General features: G+C 44.1%; 1 protein-coding gene across 2 annotated transcripts in view; it reads left to right on the top strand.

Moving 5' to 3' along the window:
- INPP5D (inositol polyphosphate-5-phosphatase D) overlaps positions 1-21,048 on the top strand; it is a 117,040-nt gene that overhangs the window by 13,567 nt on the left and 82,425 nt on the right. For both annotated transcript variants that reach the window (XM_053311292.1, XM_053311293.1), the window contains one exon: positions 13,645-13,705. In XM_053311292.1, the coding sequence (XP_053167267.1) occupies positions 13,645-13,705 (61 nt within the window). The remainder of the gene's footprint in view (positions 1-13,644; positions 13,706-21,048) is intronic.

Raw genomic sequence — 21,048 nt, 5'->3', positions numbered from 1 at the left:
AGGGGCCCAAACCAAGTACTGAATACATATGCATGCTTATACTTTTCAGAGGTCCGATATTGTTCTATTCTTCAATCCTTGTCTTATTGGTTCCACGTAATATTCTAATTTTCTGAGATTGTGGATTTGGGGTTTTCATGAGCTGTACGCCATGATCATCACAATTATAACAAATTTAAGGCTTGACTTATCTCGCTTTGGATGTAATGCGTCTGTCTCATATGTCAGTTTCACCTTTTAATTTGCATTACTGAAATTAATGGACTTTTGCACGATATTCTAATTTTCTGAGTTTCACCTGTATACTTATACACTTAGATATATACTAAGTGTTGAGGTTATTTGTTTTTATTAGTGATGTGCACGGTCCGGAGAAGTCCGGACCGGCACCGAAGGGGGGCCTTGTTTTTAGGGCGGGGAGGGCTTGCTTAGCCCTCCCGCCTCCTTGCCCCCGCCAGCGCCCGTATTTTCTAGTATAGGGGCGCTGGAAACCAGCCGCCCCCCCGCCGCCGCGGCGAAAGAACTCCCAATGCCAGCCCTCCCTCCCTCCCAGCTAGCTGCCCGCCCGCCCGCCCGCTCACCCGCTCACCGCTCACCCGATAGGAAACGAGAGGAGCTCCGGCACAGAGCTCCTCTCGTTTGGAAGGCCTCCGGCATAATGGTGTTTTGCACGCGCGCGCGCATGCGCACACCACAAAGCACACCGTTCGCCGGAGGCCCAGTCTACCCGCCGGGAAAGGGCCGGGTAGACCGGGCCTCCGATCGCTGGGTAGACCGGGCCTCCGGCGATCGGAGGCCCGGTCTACCCAGCGATCGGAGGCCCGGTCTACCCGGCCCTTTCCCGGCGGGTAGACCGGGCCTGCGGCGAACGGCGTGCTTTGCGGCGCGCGCAAAACACCATTATGCCGGAGGCCTTCCAAACGAGAGGAGCTCTGTGCCGGAGCTCCTCTCGTTTCCTATCGGGTGAGCGGTGAGCGGGTGAGCGGGCGGGCGGGCGGGCAGCTATCTGGGAGGGAGGGAGGGCTGGCATTGGGAGTTCTTTCGCGGCGGCGGCGGGGGGGCGGCTGGTTTCCAGCGCCCCTATACTAGAAAATACGGGCGCTGGCGGGGGCAAGGAGGCGGGAGGGCTAAGCAAGCCCTCCCGCCCTTAAAGGCATACCCCCCACCCGGACCCGAACCAGGCAGGGCCGGACCGGTCCGGCAGTTTGGCCATTCTTTGGAATGGCCGCCGGACCAGTTCGGGCACACTACTAGTTTTTATTATATTCTGGGGGGTGGGGGGAATCAAATATTCAACAGATATCCCTCTCCAGGGGCTTCTCATTCTGTAATCACTCTCTCCTGATTTCTTACAAATTAAGGAAGTGGGGCAGATTTAATGATAAATTTAAATGCTGCCATAAGAATACCTTCTTACACTTATCTTCACAAGTATGACAACTAGAACTTGCTCTTTTCCAAAAATGAAAACTAGGTTTCTCAAGTTACACGCTTGGATTTTGCAGTACAGCTGCACCCATACATTATAGCTGATTTCCTCCATAACGAGATGGAAAAAAAACCCAACACCCTCAGTTAGCATCCTAAATATAAGCATAAGCATATCATTTGCAAATTATTCAACATAGCACAGCTTCTGGACATTTAAATGTCCAAAGGTGGTTATAGAGGTTCAACTTTAATGATCAATGTTTAAAAACCTTGATCTAAGGAACTGTCTATGGGAACAGATCACATTATTTCAATTAAACATCCTGGAAATGAAATTATTATCATAGATTCTGTATGGAACTGCAGTCTGGGGCTTGCATGGCATTTTAAAGCTGGAATAATTGCAGTCAAAACAAGGCTGTAAATGCTACTTAAGACACCCAAAGTAGTTCCCTTTTATTACAGACTAAGGGTGCCATATGAAGTAAGATGACAGGAAAAGGGTGAGTGTCACCATGGGAGACGGATTTAGACTGAGGCTGTGGTACTGAGGGAAGGAAAGTTAACCCTGCCTTGCACCATTCTCCTGCTCTGACCCTTCTTCTCACCCCAAGCTTCTATTTGCCCCACATGGTGGAGAAGAGGAAAGAGATTAACTAATTTGTCTCAATTTGCACTAAGGAAATATTTCACATTTTTAAGTTTTCAGTTAATACTATCTATCTGCTATGTTAGACTGACTGACAGTAGTGTAACATCTCATATAACTTGAGATACTATCTGAGGTGAGGAAGCAGCAAAATATTTACACCATTATTGGTTTTGTTGCTCTGTTACCAAAAATGTGTAGAATATATCTGTTTGCCTACTTCTGAAGGAATGTCTCAACTGGTCATATTGGCAAAAAATAGACTTTTCACTTGCAAAAGGCCTTAGTCACTTGAACTATGGATACCTTGCTTTGGCTGCTGCACATCATCAACAACAAAATCTGGATAATTGCATAGTTAGATATATTATCTCTTATTTGATATAATATTTATGCTGTTTTTACTGTAGCAATATTTATAGTTATAGCTGTTGAGTAAAGCAAATAAAAATTTGAACTAAGCTGCTTAGTCATCTAGCATTGAATAGCCTATTATGATGTGAGTTATATTTGATTACAGTTGCTGCAAGCCAAAATGTGGTTTTGTAATATGCATGTCAAAATGGTGTGTTGATGAAATCAAACAGAAAGTAGATTCAGCTTGCTAAATACTCTTTTGTGGGTCAAATTTGTCTAGCTCTAATGATCACAGCAACAGGTTGTGTGAGGGGTTAAAGGACCTAGCGTGTTTACTATAAAGAACAAAGTACTGTAGTAATTTTCCTAGCATGATCTGAAAGGGAAATAAAAAATTTGAATAAAGACAGATGGGAGAGATATCAGCATTGGTAAATTTTGTAGTACAGTTCTGTCTTTAATGAAACTCATAACAGTTAAATAAAATATGCAGCTTTATAGCATTTAAAGTGCTAGTATAATTACTTGGTTCAGTAGTCTCAAACCTATGGTGCAGCTATCTCAGAAACGGAAAGCAGCCATTTCTGCTGAGGGTTGTTGTCCTTGGAATTCCCCTGCTAACTGGGCAAAGAGTCACTTTTGCTAACTGGGCAAAAAATCACTTTTACCATGGTGATTCTCTTTATTTAGCAGGGGGAGAGTAACTGGCCTTATCCACCCCCAGCACAGTACTTCCAGTGACTGTTGCTGGTGTCTATCTTATGTTTCTTTTTAGAATGTGAGCCCTCTGGGGACAGAGTTTCATCTTATTTGTTTGTTATTCGTATATGTAAACTGCCCTGAGCCATTTTTGGAAGGGCGGTATAGAAATCGAATTATTATTATTAATAATAATAATACCGAGCAGAAAAATGCAGAAATAAGCCCCTGCATGGTCAATATTTGCACAATATAAGTGGAAAATCTGACATCACCAAGACCTGGCAATGGCTTAAGAATGGCAACTTGAAGAAAGAAACAGAGGGTTTAATACTGGCTGCACAAGAACAGGCACTAAGAACAAATGCAATGAGAGCAAAAGTAGAAAAGTCAACAACAAACAGCAAGTGCCGCCTTTGTAAAGAAGCAGATGAAACAGTGGACCACCTAATCAGCTGTTGTAAAAAGATCGCACAGACTGACTACAAACAAAGGCATGACAAGGTAGCAGGGATGATACACTGGAACATCTGCAAAAAATACAAGCTACCTGTAGCCAAAAATTGGTGGGACCATAAAATGGAAAAAGTGGTAGAAAATGAAGATGTAAAAATATTATGGGACTTCCGACTACAAACAGACAAACATCTGCCACACAATACACCAGATATAACTGTCGAGAAGAAAGAAAAACAAGTAAAAATAATCGACATAGCAATACCAGGGGATAGCAGAATAGAAGAAATAGAAATAGAAAAAAATCACCAAATACAAAGATCTACAAATTGAAATTGAAAGGCTGTGGCAGAAAAAGACCAAAATAATCCCAGTGGTCATTGGCGCCCTGTGTGCAGTTCCAAAAGACCTTGAAGAGCAACTCAACACCATCGGGGCCACAGAAATCACCATCAGCCAATTACAAAAAGCAGCTTTACTGGGAACAGCCTATATTCTGCGACGATATCTATAACCATTGACAATAAAATTCAGCCATCCCAGGTCCTTGGGAAGGACTCGATGTCTGGATAAAACAAACCAGTCAATAACACCTGTCTGACTGTGTAAACAAGAAATAATAATAAAAAATTCCCAACTTACTATATGTCAAGTGAAGTCTGGAAATTGAGCAAAAAACTATTGTACCACAAACTAAAAGCAGTTTTGCTTTAACAGCAAGCCCTTTCTAATCAGTGTTATACTTCAGTCAGGACTCGCTGTCCTGCCCTTTTGTCCATGTTCTCAAAAAATATAATCAGAACAAGAAGAGAAGGGGAAGACTGTTGGATGGCATCATGCACCTATATTTTATTGCTTACAAATCCATCAGGGGGAAAAAAATAGGCACTGTAAAAGTACAGAGGCACATTATAATATTTATTAGCTGTAAGAAGTGTGAATAAATCTTTGGAAAATGACAGAATGTAATCACACCTTCAGTTGGTGTCTCGCACATTCAGGGCCAAAATAGATGTGACAATGGCAGCCACGTATCTCCCCCAATTATGTATAAAGCAGAGGATGAAAGTTCTGATTTAAGAAGGGGCCTGCAGTGTGTAGAATCCAAGGGAAAGAGTTGTGGTATGCAAGGCAGTGGAGTGGAATCACACAAATATTAATAGTTTAATGAAATAGATAGTACTAGCTGGCTGGCATGGGTGCAGAGCATCTGTGCCTCTAGTTGTCTCTTTTCTCTCTCTCCTTCTCCCCCCTCATTCTCAGCTCTCCTCCGTTCTCAGCCCCACTGGCTGCCACCGCTTTCTCTTCCCTGCCACCGCTTTCTCTCCCCCTGCCGCTGCTGCTTTCTCCCCCCGCCCCCCACTGCCACTGTTGCTGACACCGCTTTCTTTCCCTCTCCTGGCAGCTCACTCACAAACTCTCACAAGAGCTGCCACACATAGGATTAGCCATGGGTACATCTTAGTGAGATATATATTTATATGTACTGAGAGGCCAGTGCAGTCTACTTTTCCATGCTCGTGTTGCTAGCTATTTTTTTATAGCCTTGCCTCTACTCCAGGACTGGATTACAAGTAACTATAGCCCCATTCAAAAGCTGGCCTGGATCAAGGAATGGATTAACCAAAAACACCACACAGTGAAGAGAGCCTAACATTCTCCATCCCAAGCTTCCCTCACTACAGTCCATCAACCCAGGAACTTTTCCCTCACTCTGGCTCCAACACTACAAGTAAGCAGGAATGAGAGAAAAGTTCTTGAGGTGATGGAATGTGGGGAGGCAATGAGATATTTCAGCTTCCTTCACCTGCACACTCCTTTTGATGTTTAAATCAGATTCCAGCTTTTACTTCATAGGTGAAGCAGGCAGACATATTGTTAAGCACATGAGACTGCCATAGACAGACACCTCCAGTTTGACTCTCAGTGTAAGTCACAGTAAACACAAAATAGATTTGTTGAGGTCATTCACACAAGTGAAAACTGTTCTACCCAGGTTTGGGAGTTGTGTGTGTTTCCAATTTTTGGTTGTGTGGGTGCAAACAACTAGGTAGGAGGAGGGGAGAAGTGATTGTGTGGAATCAAGGTAGGAGGAAAACTTGGATAGCTTGTCCTCCTACCTTGATTCCAGACAATCACTTCTCCATCTACAGATGTGCATGAATTGAAGTTTGTGCACAGGTTTGACACCACCAGGGGGAGCAGCAAGCAGGATCTTTAAAAAGGAGAACAGGTCTTTACTTGCTCTCTGCCACCCCATGCAGCTTCCTGCTGTAATGGCGCTCCCTACAAGAACCTGTACATAGTGCTGGTATGTACCAGCAGTGCTGGCAAGAACCCATGACACCATATGCAGGTTCTTGGGGGGAGTGCCATTGTAGCAGAAAGCTGCATGGGGCAGTGGAGAATAGGTAAGGACCTGCTCTCCTCCTTTTTAAAGGTCCTGCTTGCTGCTCTCCTCCACCTCCCGGAGGCACCAAAGCAGTTCAGACCTTGCCTGAACTGGTTCAGTGCTGAACCTGTGCATGAACTGAGATTTGTGCACATCCCTGTGCTGCAAGGCACGGCCCCTGAGGGCAGTGGCCCGGGTTCTTTGAACCCATTCGCCCAATGGTGGCTCCGCCCCGTATATGATTCTGGTTACCATAAATAAAATAGATACTAGATGTATTCCAATGTGTTAGAAATGTCTAAGAAGAAGATTTCTACCATGTGTGGTGGAGCTAACCGTTAGCTAAGAAATACTGAACAAATTGATTAATACTTGAAAGGATAGCCTTACACTATATTGTTTTTCTTGACTTATACTAATGAGACAGCTGAACCACAGATTACAGCCTATATAATTCCAGCTGCTGGGTTACAGTAGGAAAAATATTTGAGGCTCCTTGGATTCTGTTGGTAAAGATAATGTTTAGAGGCAATATGGACTTTCATTTAATAAACTAAACTATGCAGGAAGTGTTGAAAGCAGCTCATTTTTTGTTTTACTGCAATTTTTATATTGATAGTTGTAGTTATTATTTGTTGCCTTTTAAAAAGAGATTATCCAAGGTGTTCTGAAAAATGTTGTGTAAGCTATCTTTTATCTGATACAAATGATATGTTATCTTTAAGTATAGCAAAGTTTTGTTTTACAGCAGGAAAGGTTTGACAGAAGATGATGTTGTTGTACTTAAACTGTTTGATTAGTATTAGATTAGCATTATGTTAGTATTATTTAGTTGTTCTTCCTTTCTCTGGTCCGTGATTGAAATAAAGATTCATTCATTCATTCCTCTTCACTGGGTAGCTGCTGTAAGCTGGCCCTTGGGAAGCCAGTTGAAGCAGAACAGGCACTTACTATTTTCACCTCCCTCTACTTCCTCCTCAAAGAACAGTTGGTGTTAAATGGTTCTGTGAGGGCAGATCAGATGTCTTCACCTCCCTCCCTCCCTCTTAATAGCTAAATTAATGAACTATTTGGGGGAAAGAAATGAGACATAAGAACATAAGAACAGCCCTGCTGGATCAGGCCAAAAGCCCATCTAGTCCAGCATCTTGTTTCACACAGTGGCACACCAGATGCTGCTGGAAGCCTACAGCAGGAGTTGAGGGCATGTCCTCTCTCCTGCTGTTACTCCCCTGCAACTGGTACTCAGAGGCATCCTGCCTTTGAGGCTGGAGGTGGCCTACAGCCCTCCAACTAGTAGCTGCTAATAGACCTCTCTTCCATTAAGTTATCCAAACCCCTCTTAAAGCCATCCAGGTTGCTGGCTGTCACCACATCTTGTGGCAGAGAATCCCACAAGTTGATTATGCATTGTGTGAAAAAGTACTTCCGTTTGCTGGTCCTAAATTTCTTGGCAATCAATTTCATGGGATGACCCCTGGTTCTAGTGTTATGTGAGAGGGAGAAGAATTTCTCTCTATTCACTTTCTCCACACCATGCATGATTTTATAGACCTCTATCATGTCTCCCCGCAGTCATATTTTTTCTAAACTAAATAGCCCCAGGTGTTGTAGCCTTGCCTCATAATAAAGGTGCTCCAGGCCCCTGATCATCTTGGTTGCCCTCTTCTGCACCTTTTCCAGTTCTACAATGTCTTTTTTTAGATGTGGTGACCAGAATTGTACGCAGTACTCCAGGTGTGGCCACACCATAGTTTTGTATAAGGGCATTATAATATTAGCCGGTTTTCCCCCAGTCACCTTCCTAATGATCCCTAGCATGTAATTGACCTTTTTTATAGCTGCCGCACATTGAGTTGACACTTTCAATGAGCTGTCCACCAGGACCACATGATCCCTCACCGGGTCAATCACCCACAGCTCAGACCCAATCAACATATACTTGAAGTTAGGGTTTTTCGTCCCAATGTGCATCATTTTACACTTGCCAACATTGAACCACATTTGCCATTTTGTCGCCTACTCACCCAGTTTAGAGAGATCCTTTTGGAGCTCCTCACAATCCGTTCTGGATTTCACTACCCAAAAGAGTTTGGTATCATCTGCATATCTGGCCACTTCACTGCTTACTCCTACTTCTAGATCATTTATGAATAAATTAAAAAGCACCAGTCCCAGTACAGATCTCTGGGGGACCCCACTTCTTACTTCCCTCCATTGTGAAAACTCTCCATTTATACCTACCCTCTGTTTCATGTTCTTCAGCCAGTTAGCAATCCACACATGTACTTGTCCCCTTATCCCATGACTGCTAAGTTTTCTCAGGAGTCTTTGATGAGTCTTTATCAAAAGCTTTTTGGAAGTCCAGGTATACTATGTCAGCTGGATCACCTTGATCCACACACTTGCTGACACTCTCAAAGAACTCCAAAAGGTTTGTAAGGCAAGATTTACCTTTGCAGAAGCCATGCTTATTCTCCCCCAGCAGTGCCTGTTCAGAACCTGATTGCAAGGATAAGTTATATATTTTAGCAAGGAGGTCAGCAATTTCACATTTGAGTTCTTTGAGGACACTAGGATGGATGCCATCCTGCCCTGGTGATTTGTTAGTTTTCACTTTTTCCAGACAGTTTAGAACATCATCTCTTGTCACTTCTATCTGACTCAGTTCTTTAGCCTCCATTCCCGAAAAGCCTGGCTCAGGAACAAGTATTCTGCCATGAGGACAGACGCAAAGAACTGATTTAGCTTCTCGGCAACCTCCATATCCTCCTTAATAATCCCTTTCACTCCCTCATTGTCTAATGGTCCAACCGCCTCCCTGGCAGGTTTCCTGCTTCTGATGTATTTAAATAAGCTTTTGTTATTCCCCTTGATGCTTTTAGCTAAATGTTCCTCAAACTCTCTTTTCACCGCCCTTATGGTCACCTTGCATTTCTTTTGCCAGAGTTTGTGTTCCTTTTGTTCTCTTCTTCCCTTTTATGGCTTCCTTGACTTTACCTGTTAGCCATGCTGGCATCCTCCTGGACTTAGTAGTACCTTTCCTTCTTTTGGGTATACAGTCTAACTGGGCTTCTAGTATTGTGGTTTTGAATAAACCCCATGCAATCTGGAGCGAAGTGACTTTCCTGATTTTACCTTTCAGCTTTCTTTTCACCATACTCCTCATTTGGGAGCAGTTTCCTCTTCTGAAATTCAAAATGTCTGTGTTAGACTTCCTTGGTGATTCTCTCCCCGCATGTATGCTGAATTTGATCGCACTATGGTCACTGTTCCCTGAAGGGTCGATGACACTGACATCACACACCAGGTCCTGGGTGCCACTCAGGATTAAGTCCAAGGTTGCCTTCTCTCTGGTTGGTTCCAAGACCAACTGTTCTAGGTCACAGTCATTTCGCGTATCTAGAAATTTGACCTCTTTGTCCTGAACTGACTGTGAATTTACCCAATCTGTGTGTGGGTAATTGAAGTCACCCATTATTACTGCCCTGCCTCTCCTTGATGCCTCCTTGATTTCCTCCTGCAACTCCCATTCACTGTCAGCGTTTTGATCCGGAGGGAGATAGCATGGATTCTTAGACAAAAATGGAATAACTTTATGAGAAATATATAGCCTTTATAACTTTTGTAAAGTTAAACATTTCTTAACTGATGAACCATCATAATTCATTACACTTTAGTCTTATTGACCAACATGATGCACACACTTGTAACATAGAACCAGGAGTGAAGCAGTAATAGTGTGCACGGATTCATAGAAGTTGTGCTGAGCTACCTCCAGGGCCACCACCATCACTTTTCGAGCCAACTCACTTGCCCCTTCTCCCTGTGGCTGGCAGCCACTGCTTACTTCACTGCCACAGGCACCTGGTGACCCCAATGGGGCAGTAGGCTCCCTGACACAGCAGCCTGCAGGGAGGCTGCCCTACCCCCACTGCTGAGCTGGCCCACTGGGTGCCCATGGCAGCAAGGTGAATGATGGCTGCCAGCCATGGGGAGAAGAGGCCAACAAGGCAGCCCAAGCAGTGATTGAGGTGGGAAATGCGCTGCTGCCATTGTGGGGGCAGGGCGGTGGCAAGCTGCCCATGAGAACATGGGTCACCTACGCCCTCCCTACAACGCTACTGAGTAGAAATTGTAGTGCCATTGCTGTGGATCCAGAAGAATTGGCACCACTGTAAAGAACTGGCAGTAGTGCTTCTAGTGTTACTATACGGTATTTATTCCCATTCAAGACAATGGGATATGGTTATGCTGGTAGTGCTACCACCGGTTCTCTACAGCAGCACTGCTGCTTCTGGATCTGCAGCAGCACAGCAAGAGAAAACACATAAAAACATTTAAATTTACTTGAATTTGCTATTTCCCCATCATAACCTTTTACCGTGGTGATTCTCTTTATTTGGCAGGGGGAGAGTAACTGGCCCTGTCCACCCCCAGGACAGTACTTCCAGTGACTGTTGCTGGTGTCTATCTTATGTTTCGTTTTAGAATGTGAGCCCTTTGGGGACAGGGATCCATCTTATTTATTTGTTGTTTCTCTTTGTAAACCGCCCTGAGCCATTTTTGGAAGGGCTGTGTAGAAATCGAAATACTAATAATAAATAATAATAATAACCACCCTTGTGTAATTTCCACTGACACTTAATTTATTTGTATTGGTTAAAAAACAAACAAACCCAAATACAATAAAGCAACATACCTGTAGGAAAATAATTACAAAGGTAAATTAATTTCCTTCAGGCAGACTTAACCATGTGTGTTTTTGTGTGTGTGTGTGTGTGTAATTGGATTACTTACAAGGATGCTTACTAGCTCTTTAGAAGCCTATGGGCTTTGCAAAATTCTTGTTAGTCTGCTAACTTCATGCCACTTTGCACTCCTTACATACAGCAAACAGAAAATTATTTGGTATGTAATCAAATCCGTAACTCTTGTTCTTTATCTTAAACAAGGAGGTGTTGTAGAAAACACATGACTATCAGAAGTGCCTAAGGAAAGAAAAATATTAGCAGCCTTAGCATTTTATGAACCAGACAATAAATTGTTATTTGAATGGTGCAGATTTGAATTTCAGAGCAGAGCACAACTTCTAGTAGATTAAAAAAAAATTTATTTACCACATTTTTAAAGATTCTGTGCCTAGTTTGTTACAGCAGCTGTAGCACCAGCATAAAGTCAAGTTGGCAGCTGTCACTAATTTCTTTAAAAAATAAAAATAAAAATAAGTGCAAAGACCTAAACCAGCCAGAGGAAGCCACACCATCTGTTGTGGAAGCCCTGTGCCTTAATTGTGATTCACATTATCAAATTCCTCCATATAATTGTGTACATGGATATACATTCACATGAAGAAAAGTTAGTGTAAACCACCCAGGCTGTAAATGTGATGAGTTAGCAGCCATTTCTATTACTGTGGCTGCTGGAAAAATTAAGTTACCATTACAGAAATGGCTGCTGGACCTCCCTTATATACTGCAACTTTGTCATGCAGTAATGTCCTGCATGAATGGGCCAGTTCAGATGACACTTTCCTTCCCTGAACTGGCCCATGTGATTAAGAATGTGGCAGGAGGTGGAGGGGAGACCCCAAGAGGAACCCATCCTGAACTATTTTCCAGTTGTGCTAACATTCTCCCAATACTTTCCTTTGTCATGTGGTGGGAGGTTCATCAGAACCAACACTTCAAACGTGACTCAAATACTAGTTTAAACTCTCAGCATATCCCCCTTCTGAATCACATGAGCTTGTTTGTGAGAGAAGTATAATTTGAACTGGCCCAGTCATGCAGAGAAATTTGACAGTGTGAGCCAGTGTGGGCACATTGTTATGTAATGGTGAGGGGACTCGTGGAGGTATCACAATCAGAATCTAAAAAACAATTGCTGACATTCAGACTAATGACACTGCAGAGGAGCAGCAACAGGAGAGGGGGCATGCCTTCATCTTCTGCTTGTAGACTTCCCAGAAGAAGCTGGTAAGCCATTGTGGGAAACAGGATGCTGGACTAGATAGGCCTTGGGCCTGGTCTAGCAAAGTTCTTCTTATGTTTTTATGATGCAGGAAGAGCAGAAGGGCGTTTTTCATCACGCAAAAGGGGAGAGATTATTTCTGGCAAAAAAAAAACCCCAACCCCTTTCCCCTGCAGCCACCTGTGCTTCCTGAAAATATGTCCCTGAGGGTTCCCCAGTCTCAGAGACATGTTTTTGACTGGCACAGGGTGCTGCAAAAGGAAAGGCAAAACAGCAAGAAGCAACTCCCCACCACCACTTGATTGATAGAAAATGCTCTTCTGCTGACATGTTCTTAGTCTAGATGTTGGCCAGATTCTAGGACTGAGCCTTGATGATTTCCAGCACAAATAGAGTCTTGGCTGGCAGTTTCTACTTGTTCAACAAGGAACATAATTGTCTTCAGCCAAGTTTGTAACTAGATGTTACAAAGACCCACTACTGCTCATTTTCTCTCTTACCGGTAGTGCAAAATTTATATTTTTCTGCTGGACCCTCCTCAGATCATATCCCTGCTAAACGGGGCAAAGCAAAGCATATTTCAGAGTGGTGATTCTCCTTATATACAGTAGTGGGAGAGCAACTGTCCCCATCTAATCCCCAGCACAGCATCCCTCCAGCAGCTGTTGCTGGTGTCTCCCTTGTGTTTCTTTTTAGATTGTGAGCCCTTTGGGAACAGGGAACCATCTGATGATGATGATTCTATGTAAACTGTTTTAAGAATTTTTCTTGTTGAAAAGCAGTATATCAATAATAATAGTCATAGTCATAGATCATTGGCTGTCTGCTGTGGAGACAAGGAAATATCTAGTACCATGTTGTCATGTCATGCATTGTGTGACACACTAGACATTCCCACCAGAAAGAGAGAAATAAATACAAGAGCAGCAGCATCGTCGTACATTCTTGAAATGTCTAATTAGGTCCTTAATGGAAATGACTTCAGATGTGGTGCATTAGGTAGTGTGGCATGTTCACTTACATTGGTTTCCCCCGATAGATTAAAGTTAAGAAAGAGTTTCTTAGTTCACAAGGTGAACTAAGTAATGAAATCTGAAAACAAAATAAAATTGGGGATCTTTTTATAATCTTCCTGATGATAACATTACATTTCCAAGCTTATTTCTACAAACATATGTTGGGATTTTTTCATAGACATTGTCTCAGTTATTTGTATGGGGCATATTTCTGTATTTGAATGTCACTGTGTACTGGCATGGGGTTGGAGTTACAGTGTGTGTTTGTCTCCTCCTCACTTGCTGACTTGAATTCAAACTGAGAGGTTCTTCCTCTCACAGCATAAGAGACCGTTAGCCTGTTTTATTGTTTTCTTAGCTTATGTTGAGCAAGTAATAAATATCAAACTCTTGTTTCTCAGTTAAAGTTGCTTGCTTCTCAAATTACTTATGGAAGATAAGTAATTTCTCTGCAACAGCATATGTGAACCAGATTTTTTTTTAAATCAAGGCTGGGATTTTTGCCAATATAAATTTTATGAAGTGCCTTAGTTGATCTTATATCCCATAGATTATCAACACAGGAATAAAGGCTGTTGTCAGCATTCAAAATCTTCCTAGATTTACTTTTTCTTCTGGTAAATAGCCAGTTTTTAGCTGTTCTAACATCCCTTTTTTCTGATGTGTTCCAGGTATCAAAACTGTGTGTATACCTACAGGATTCTGCCTAAAGAAAACAAGCTAGTTATCCAGGTAAGCCTCAGCTAAGTATAAAATATGGGTCTGTAGTTTGAAATGGTAAAGGCATATACAAGGCCAATATGAGAAACAGAATGCTGGATACCAGCAGGATACTTGGCAGCATTGCTACAAGCAACATTCTGCTTCTGTAGGCTGGCCCTGGAACTGGAAACCTCTTAGGAACAGCACTTGCCAGGGGCTCAAGCATCTGTTTCCGCTGCCTCATCCCAGCCAAGCATACCCTTCCACCCTCTTGCCTCCCCTCATTCAGCTGGCAGTTGGTATCTTTGAAGGCCTTAATTGACCACCACCGGCATTATAAAACTGAAATATCTGAACTGCCATTCAAATGGCAGTTTGAAACCCCAGTGGTTTCATTTCCAGGATATGTCTGATTCTGACAAAACAAAGTAACATATATAGTGCATCCTGTAAGCTTTGTTGTCAAAATGTGGTGAAATTTGGCCAATTAGTTTCAAGCTTGCTTGTTATAGTTATTGAGCGAATAGATACAGATATTCTTGGCTTACATGTGGCAGTAGCTCACTGACCTATTGCATGCTGGTCGCTGACCAAAATAAAGAGGCTTGATTTGTCACTGACCTATTGAACTGTAGCATCATATACAAGATAGCAAGAAAAGGGGACAAGACACTTTTCTTTTAATCTGATTTCTGATTGTAAAAAGAACCTGTGTTTCCTACGGGTTTTTTTAGAAGTTATCTCAAAAAGTAGCATAGTAACCTCAAGTAGTTTATGTGAGAGGCTTGAATGTTCAGTTAAAAAAGACGAACTTCAGAAACGTAAAATAGGGCAGGTTACTTATGGCTGACCCATAGCTAAGAGATTTCAGATATGAATGTTGCAGAGAATCACAGTTTAGGATTCAAAATGGTAAAACTTGTCAGTCACAATTATGATACTTCTGCACCAGGTAGTTTAATGAAACCTATTCTAGTAAATACCACTTATTGCTTCAGCTGTCTACACCTAATAGTGAGGTCGTGCACATGACCTCTGGTGGCCTCTGCTTAGGGCTGCGGGGCAGGCAGGAACTTGCCTGCCTTCTCTGGCAGATGAGAAGTGGCTGGCCTCGCCTTCACTGTGCCGTGTCCCCACACAAACAGCAGTGCGGTGACAGCAGGAGCTGGGATAGGGAGGACTTCCCCCTCCCACATCCCAGAATGCCACACAGCATGAGCAGAGTGGCTGATCTCATTAGAGTAGCTGCTGGCATGCTCGACATGGCTACTCCTTCCCCCGGCTCACTGCTGGAAATGGCAGGCCAGGGGGAAGCCTTTTAACCCGGTGGTGATCGTGTACATGATCGCCTGCCAAGGTTAAATGAATTGCAGGTTTGTTTAACCTTGGCTAAATGTGGGTTAAAAAGTGGGGCTTAAAACATTCTGCAGCAGCCAGGACCCAAGGGTTACCCTAGGTGGCTCCTGTCGTGTGAACATCCTCCTTATGTTCTATGCCAGTTTAAGCTGTATCATTTGGTGGGGGAAGTGAACATAAGGACAGCCCTGCTGGATCAGGCACAACACCCATCTAGTCCAGCATCTTGTTTTGCACAGTGGCCCACCAGGTGCCTCTGGGGAGCTCACAGGCAAGAGGTATGTATGTGCATGCCCTTTCTCCTGCTGTTGCTCCCCTGCAACTGGTGCTTAGTAGTAACAATAATGCCTCATTAAACAGCCTGTTACCATGTTTTCTCTGGAACATAATTATAACTGTGCATTTTTACTATGTTTTGGCTTAAGTTGGGGGGGGGAATTAACTCGAATTGGGTGTAAACATGCTTACAGCCATTTCATTCTATAAGGTAGCCAGAAAGCTGGTAAAAGGTAAAGTTGTGCCATTGAGTCCGTGTCGACTCCTGGCGACCACAGAGCCATGTGGTTTTCTTTGATCAGATACAGGAGGGGTTTACCATTGCCATCTCTCTCGCAGTATGAGATGATCCCTTTTAGCATCTTCCTGTATCACTTCTGACCGATATAGGTATTTCCCAGAGTCTGGGACTATAGTCTGGGAAACATACCAGTGGGGATTTGAACCAGCAACCTCTTGCTCCCTAGGCAAGTTACTTCCTTGCTGTGCCATTAGGTGGCTGAAAGCTGGTAAAGACAACATTAGCGTTAGGGTACCCAGAAGGGAGCAATGGAGTCAAGACTGGGGTTGGTTTTTTTTGTTTTTGTTTTGGAAAACAAAGAAAGCTCCCTACTACCTGGCCATTCCTTCCCCTGGGCTTTTTGATGAAGATCAAATAAATGATCAATTTATTTGATTTGATCAATAAATAAATAATAAATTAAAAGGGAGCCAGCAGACAGGAAGCAGCTGCCAATAGTGCAACAGCCCACATGACCAGGGAGTGAGCTAGGAGACATGAGCTCAGGCCCAGACCGGGGTAATAGCCCTGGGCCCTGCATTTGGAGGGGCCCCGCTGTGCCAGTGAGCGGCGGGCAGCCTCGCAGACTGCCCACGTGCTTGATTCCTGGCGGCCACCGCTGTGGTTGCCCACTGCCACCATGTGTGCTTGCCTCCGGGAGGGGGGAAGCAAGCCTTGCACCCCCTGCACCTGACGCTTTGCTCTGAAATGGGGCCACATGCTCCATTTTAGAGCAAATGCCAGCAGCGCTGAATACGCAGTGCTGGCCATCATTTGCTCTGAAATGGGGCATGTGAGGCCACGCCCCCTGCTGCACCTGATGTCACAAGCTGCTGTCGTCAGACACAGGGGGCGTGCTCCTTTGCCCTGAGCCCTGCACCCGCCCAAGGGATAGCGCCGCATGCGCTTGTCCTCCTTCCTGAGCTTTAGCCTGGGTTTAGATTCAGGGCTACCTGGGGAGGAGTGGCGAGATCAGGAGCAATCCAGCCCTTCACACAACCAGCCCTACCTGGGCTATCCCTGCCTTACCAAGGTAGGGCTAGTTGTGCGAATGACCTTTAGGTTTATTAAAGAACAGAGATTTATGAGACAGAAGCAGTAGTTGGCTATCTCCCAGGGGACCAAGACAGAAATCCTGACTACAGGATGCTAGAGAAGAGCGTGGGTGTTGCAAGGGAGAAGAAAGGGAAAGAGGAAGAGGAAGTGGCAGGAAGGAAGTTAGTCCCTGAGAGTAGCAATCTACATATCAAAGTGATAATGTCAGAGCAGTAGAGAAGGGATGACCAATGTCTTGACCCCTCTAGCCCTCTGACTCACTAATCTGTCCCCCTCTGTCATTGAGACATGAGACAGCGCAGAGTCCTTCACTTCCAACAGAAAGAACAGAAAGTGTTGCAAGATTATTGTGCTGGTAGTTAGCTATGGGATGCTCCCATGAGAGCTCCCTTTCTCAACCCAAGAAAAGACTGAGATTGTGGCAGACTGAGAATGAGACTCTGGCAGAGCAAAAAGTTGAAGCCCCCTCTCCCCCACCATGATCCTGATCCAGCTCAGGGCCCCATGCCACTACTATTCAGGACTGTCACACTAGCTCGACATCAGCTAGACTATTTGCATCGCAGGATCCCTAGCTGGGATATTATTGGGCCATTCATAACTTGAACAGTTACTCTTCAAGCCCAGCACTATTCACAACCACTTAACATCCAGTATTGTTTCTTTAAATATTGTCCCAGCATTCCTGGCAAGGAAGGGTTCTGATTTTGCTCGCCTTCAGCACCTCCTGACCTCAGTCCATGTCAGGATTTCAGAGTTGTAACTAGCCTTGCATAAACAGATGGTAATTCTGAGCATCTGGTCACTTTTTTTCCTTCTCCACCTCTGAGGTCAGGACTCTGTGTTAACAGGAAACTGATGACACACTGTGTGCGTAGTTCGAAACCAGGCCAGCAGCCATGACTCATTGCTCAGCAGATGAAGCTGAAGCTGTAGGGTGCTTCTATATTCTTATTACACTGGAAGCTACCAGCTTGCTAAAGAGCCGATGACAGTTAATATATACAAGGTGGGTTTCCTGCTAGATTCTCCATGGAAGAATCCAGAGAACTGGGCTACATGTTAACAGGGCCAAGCTACTTCACAAAGCATTTGACAAGGATGTGTCTCACCGGCTTTACTGGATGCAAGTTACACATAATGTTTGCTTACACATAATGCAGAGATTCTCAAACTTAGGATCCCCAGACGTCTTTGCCTTGCCCCAGGACTCTGGTGGGGGTCAGCACCCTTTCAAAACTGACCCTTGCAAGCCTTGAAACTGGAATGTGGTCCAGCTTGCCAGCAACCTCCTTTCCCCCTTGTGTTTCTTGCAAGCTTTGCAAGAAGTGTGAAGATAGAAGGGAGGCATGATGCCCCCCTCTGCTCTTGGAGCAGCTCTTTGGAACTGATCTGACCAGTGTTCCCTCTAACAGGGATTCCCAGATGTTGTTGACTACAGCCCCCAGAATCCCTAGATATAATGGCTCTTGAAAGGTCATCCTAATAATCCCTGCTGCCATCCCAGTAATCTGCACCTGAAGTGACTGTCTCATCTTGCCTCATGAAAGGGACACCCCTGCCTGATGTTGTTGGACTGGCACTCCCACCAGGCAGTGGAGTTTGGCAATGTGAACCAGTGTGGAGACAACTGTTGTTAATCAGTGGTGAGGGAAGGTACCATGCACATAGAATTGAAAAAGCAACTGCTGACTTCTGGAATAATGATACACCAGCAGAAGAGCATTTTTCATTGTGCTAGAAGGCACACATGATTTTTGGCAGTCCCCTTTTCCCTGCAGCCATTGTGCCTCCTGAACATATGTCCCTGAGGGTTCCCCAATCCACAGGGACATATTTTTGGCAGGCACAGGAGGCTGCAAAGAGAAAGGGAGATCAGCAAAAATCACTCCTCCCAACGTGAGTGATAGAAAATGCTTTTCCCACCAGTATATCATTAGTTCAGATGTTGGCCAGATTCTGGGCCTATTGTGCTGATTTCCAGCACAATACAATAGTTTCAGTTGGCAGTTAACAGGAATATCAGTTTTTTCAACAAGGAAAATGTGGGACTACAACTCCCCATTTCCCCCAGCCACAATGGCAAGGTCATTAATTTGGTATTGGCAAGGCCATTGTGGCTAGAGCGTGTGGGAGTTGTAGTCCAATAACATCTGGTGGCCCCTGTTTGAAAACTTGTGACATAACACATTTAGGACTCATTTGCATCTTCTCTCTCTCTCTCTCTCTCTCTCTCTCTCTCTCTCTCCCTGCAATTAATTTTCCAAATTAATACTAAACAGCATTTGAAATACATGAAACATACAATACTTTAGAATTTAAGACATGCACAATAATATAACCCACTTATTTTGGTGGAGTAGATACATAAAATGTAACTACTGCTGCCCAAGCAAAAAGGATCCTGCCGCAACCACACCTACTTCTTTCCTGGCCCACAGACAACACACTGTGACTGTTCTGATATGCATAGCTGTCAGTTCCTCTGACATGATTTAGAGAGGTAGTTTGAATTTTATCCTACATTTCCTGCACGCAACAGGCATTTCACCTACGTGGACCACAGATTTTAGCAGTGCAAAGGCTACACAGTTTCAGGTCTTCTATGAGCTTTGGGAAACAAAGATATGAACTGCAGTGTGGAGATGAAGCTGTGACAGTTGCTGAATGAAATTTTCTACCACTGTGCTCCAACTGGTTTGCAGTTAAGGACTAACCAGCAGAATTTATTCTCACAATTTGACAGTAATGCTAGGATGTCATTAGTCTATTGTTCAGGTTTATCTTGCATGTGGCCAACAGCTGTTTGACATCTGATAATGTAGCTGTACAGTGTACAATCCTGCACATTGCAGGATCATGGCTTCTGTTCCATGTCCTTGTGATATCTCAGTTTAAAATAGCTGTATCTGGCTTGGCTCACACAATACATTTTTTGTTCATGCAAACAGTTTGAATTTTTCCCTGACGTATGTCCATGGTAACAAAAATAATATACAGGCAAGGTAATCAAGAATATAGTCTGTAGTCTTTCTATTTCATTATGAGCAATTATTTGAGGAGAATTCAGAACTGCTCACATTGACAAAAAATGTATTGTGTTAACCAGAGCCTTATTTGTAGAGTTAAAAACGATTGCTGATATATGGATATCCAGAAAAACCAGCTGAAGAGCATTTTTCATTGTGGTAGAGGGACATTTGACTCACCTCTCTTTCATTTTGAGAAAAGTGGTTTTGAAACAGATTAGCACTTTTTATCCCTCTTCTTTGGTGGGTTGGAAAAGGTTGCAAGGTAGTCATGGTGTGCAGGGGCGTTCTTTGGACTGGACATCTGGGATGAAGTCTGGTCCTCAGAGTACCAGGTAGGCCTCCAAATGGCTCCCAGGGATGCTCCACATCATATGTGGCCTGCCCACAGTGCCCGCTGGTTGTGTAGCCGGGAGTTGGGGCTGACAGCCAAGCCGGGCTGCCTACCTACAGCCGGTAGCAGTGGCAGCAGCTAAGGCACTGGGCCTGGCCAGGCCCACTCGCAACACCCAATGCCTGCGCAGTGTGACCTGTGAGTGTTGCAAGCATGTGACTACATGAATTTGCAAAGTTCGTGCCCTGCGCAGTGTGACTCACAAGCGTCGCAAATATGTGACATCACACACTTGCGAATTGCACTGCGCAGGCGCGAGCATCACAAATACATGACTCATATACTCGCAGGTTGCACTGTGCAGGTGTGAGCATCGCAAGCAGCCAACTTCACCACCACCATGTGGTTATTTTTCTGTTTTGAGAACTTTTGCTGAAAAGTGGTGTACAAATATTATCTGGTGTCGTCACAACAGACACAGATGCTCAACTGGACACAGATGAAGGAGAAGTTATCAGGACTCAGTGTTTTGATTTTGAAGTAGATCAGTCAATACTATTATTTTTAATGAATTTCCCCCCTAATGCAGTAAAGCTGCCAGAATGAGTTATCTCTATCCACAGAGTACTTTGGTTTGTGATCCAAAAGGTCTGCATGAGAACTGTGGAGCAAGGAATATGTTTTGTGTCCTAGTTAATTTGTGAATGGTAAGGAGGCTGTGCTCATCTATTTGGGTTTACGTAGACTTTTGGGGGGTGCTAGATATGTGGGTTTGTAGTGAATGAGCTTAGTCACTGCCACCGTGTACTGTGGGTTGGGGGAGGGGGCTCGTGTGGTGGTGGTGGCCCTCATTGGGGGGGTGGGATTCCAAAGCCCTGTAGGTCTGGGCTACAAAAATGCCTAGCTGCGCCGCTGACGGTCTGTGGCTGTGGCTGAAATCTGTTGAAATTTCTTATTCATGTAATTTCCCCCAACTCAAATTTTAATCCACACTGGGGAGAAATTTACTTATTTATTTTTCAAATTAGGAGACTGCCTCAAA

This window comes from Hemicordylus capensis, chromosome 3 (assembly GCF_027244095.1).
Source record: "Hemicordylus capensis ecotype Gifberg chromosome 3, rHemCap1.1.pri, whole genome shotgun sequence".
NCBI classification, from domain to species: Eukaryota; Metazoa; Chordata; class Lepidosauria; order Squamata; family Cordylidae; genus Hemicordylus; species Hemicordylus capensis.
The sequence above is the reverse complement of the archived record's forward strand: the minus strand, read 5'-3'. Positions and strand labels throughout refer to the sequence as shown.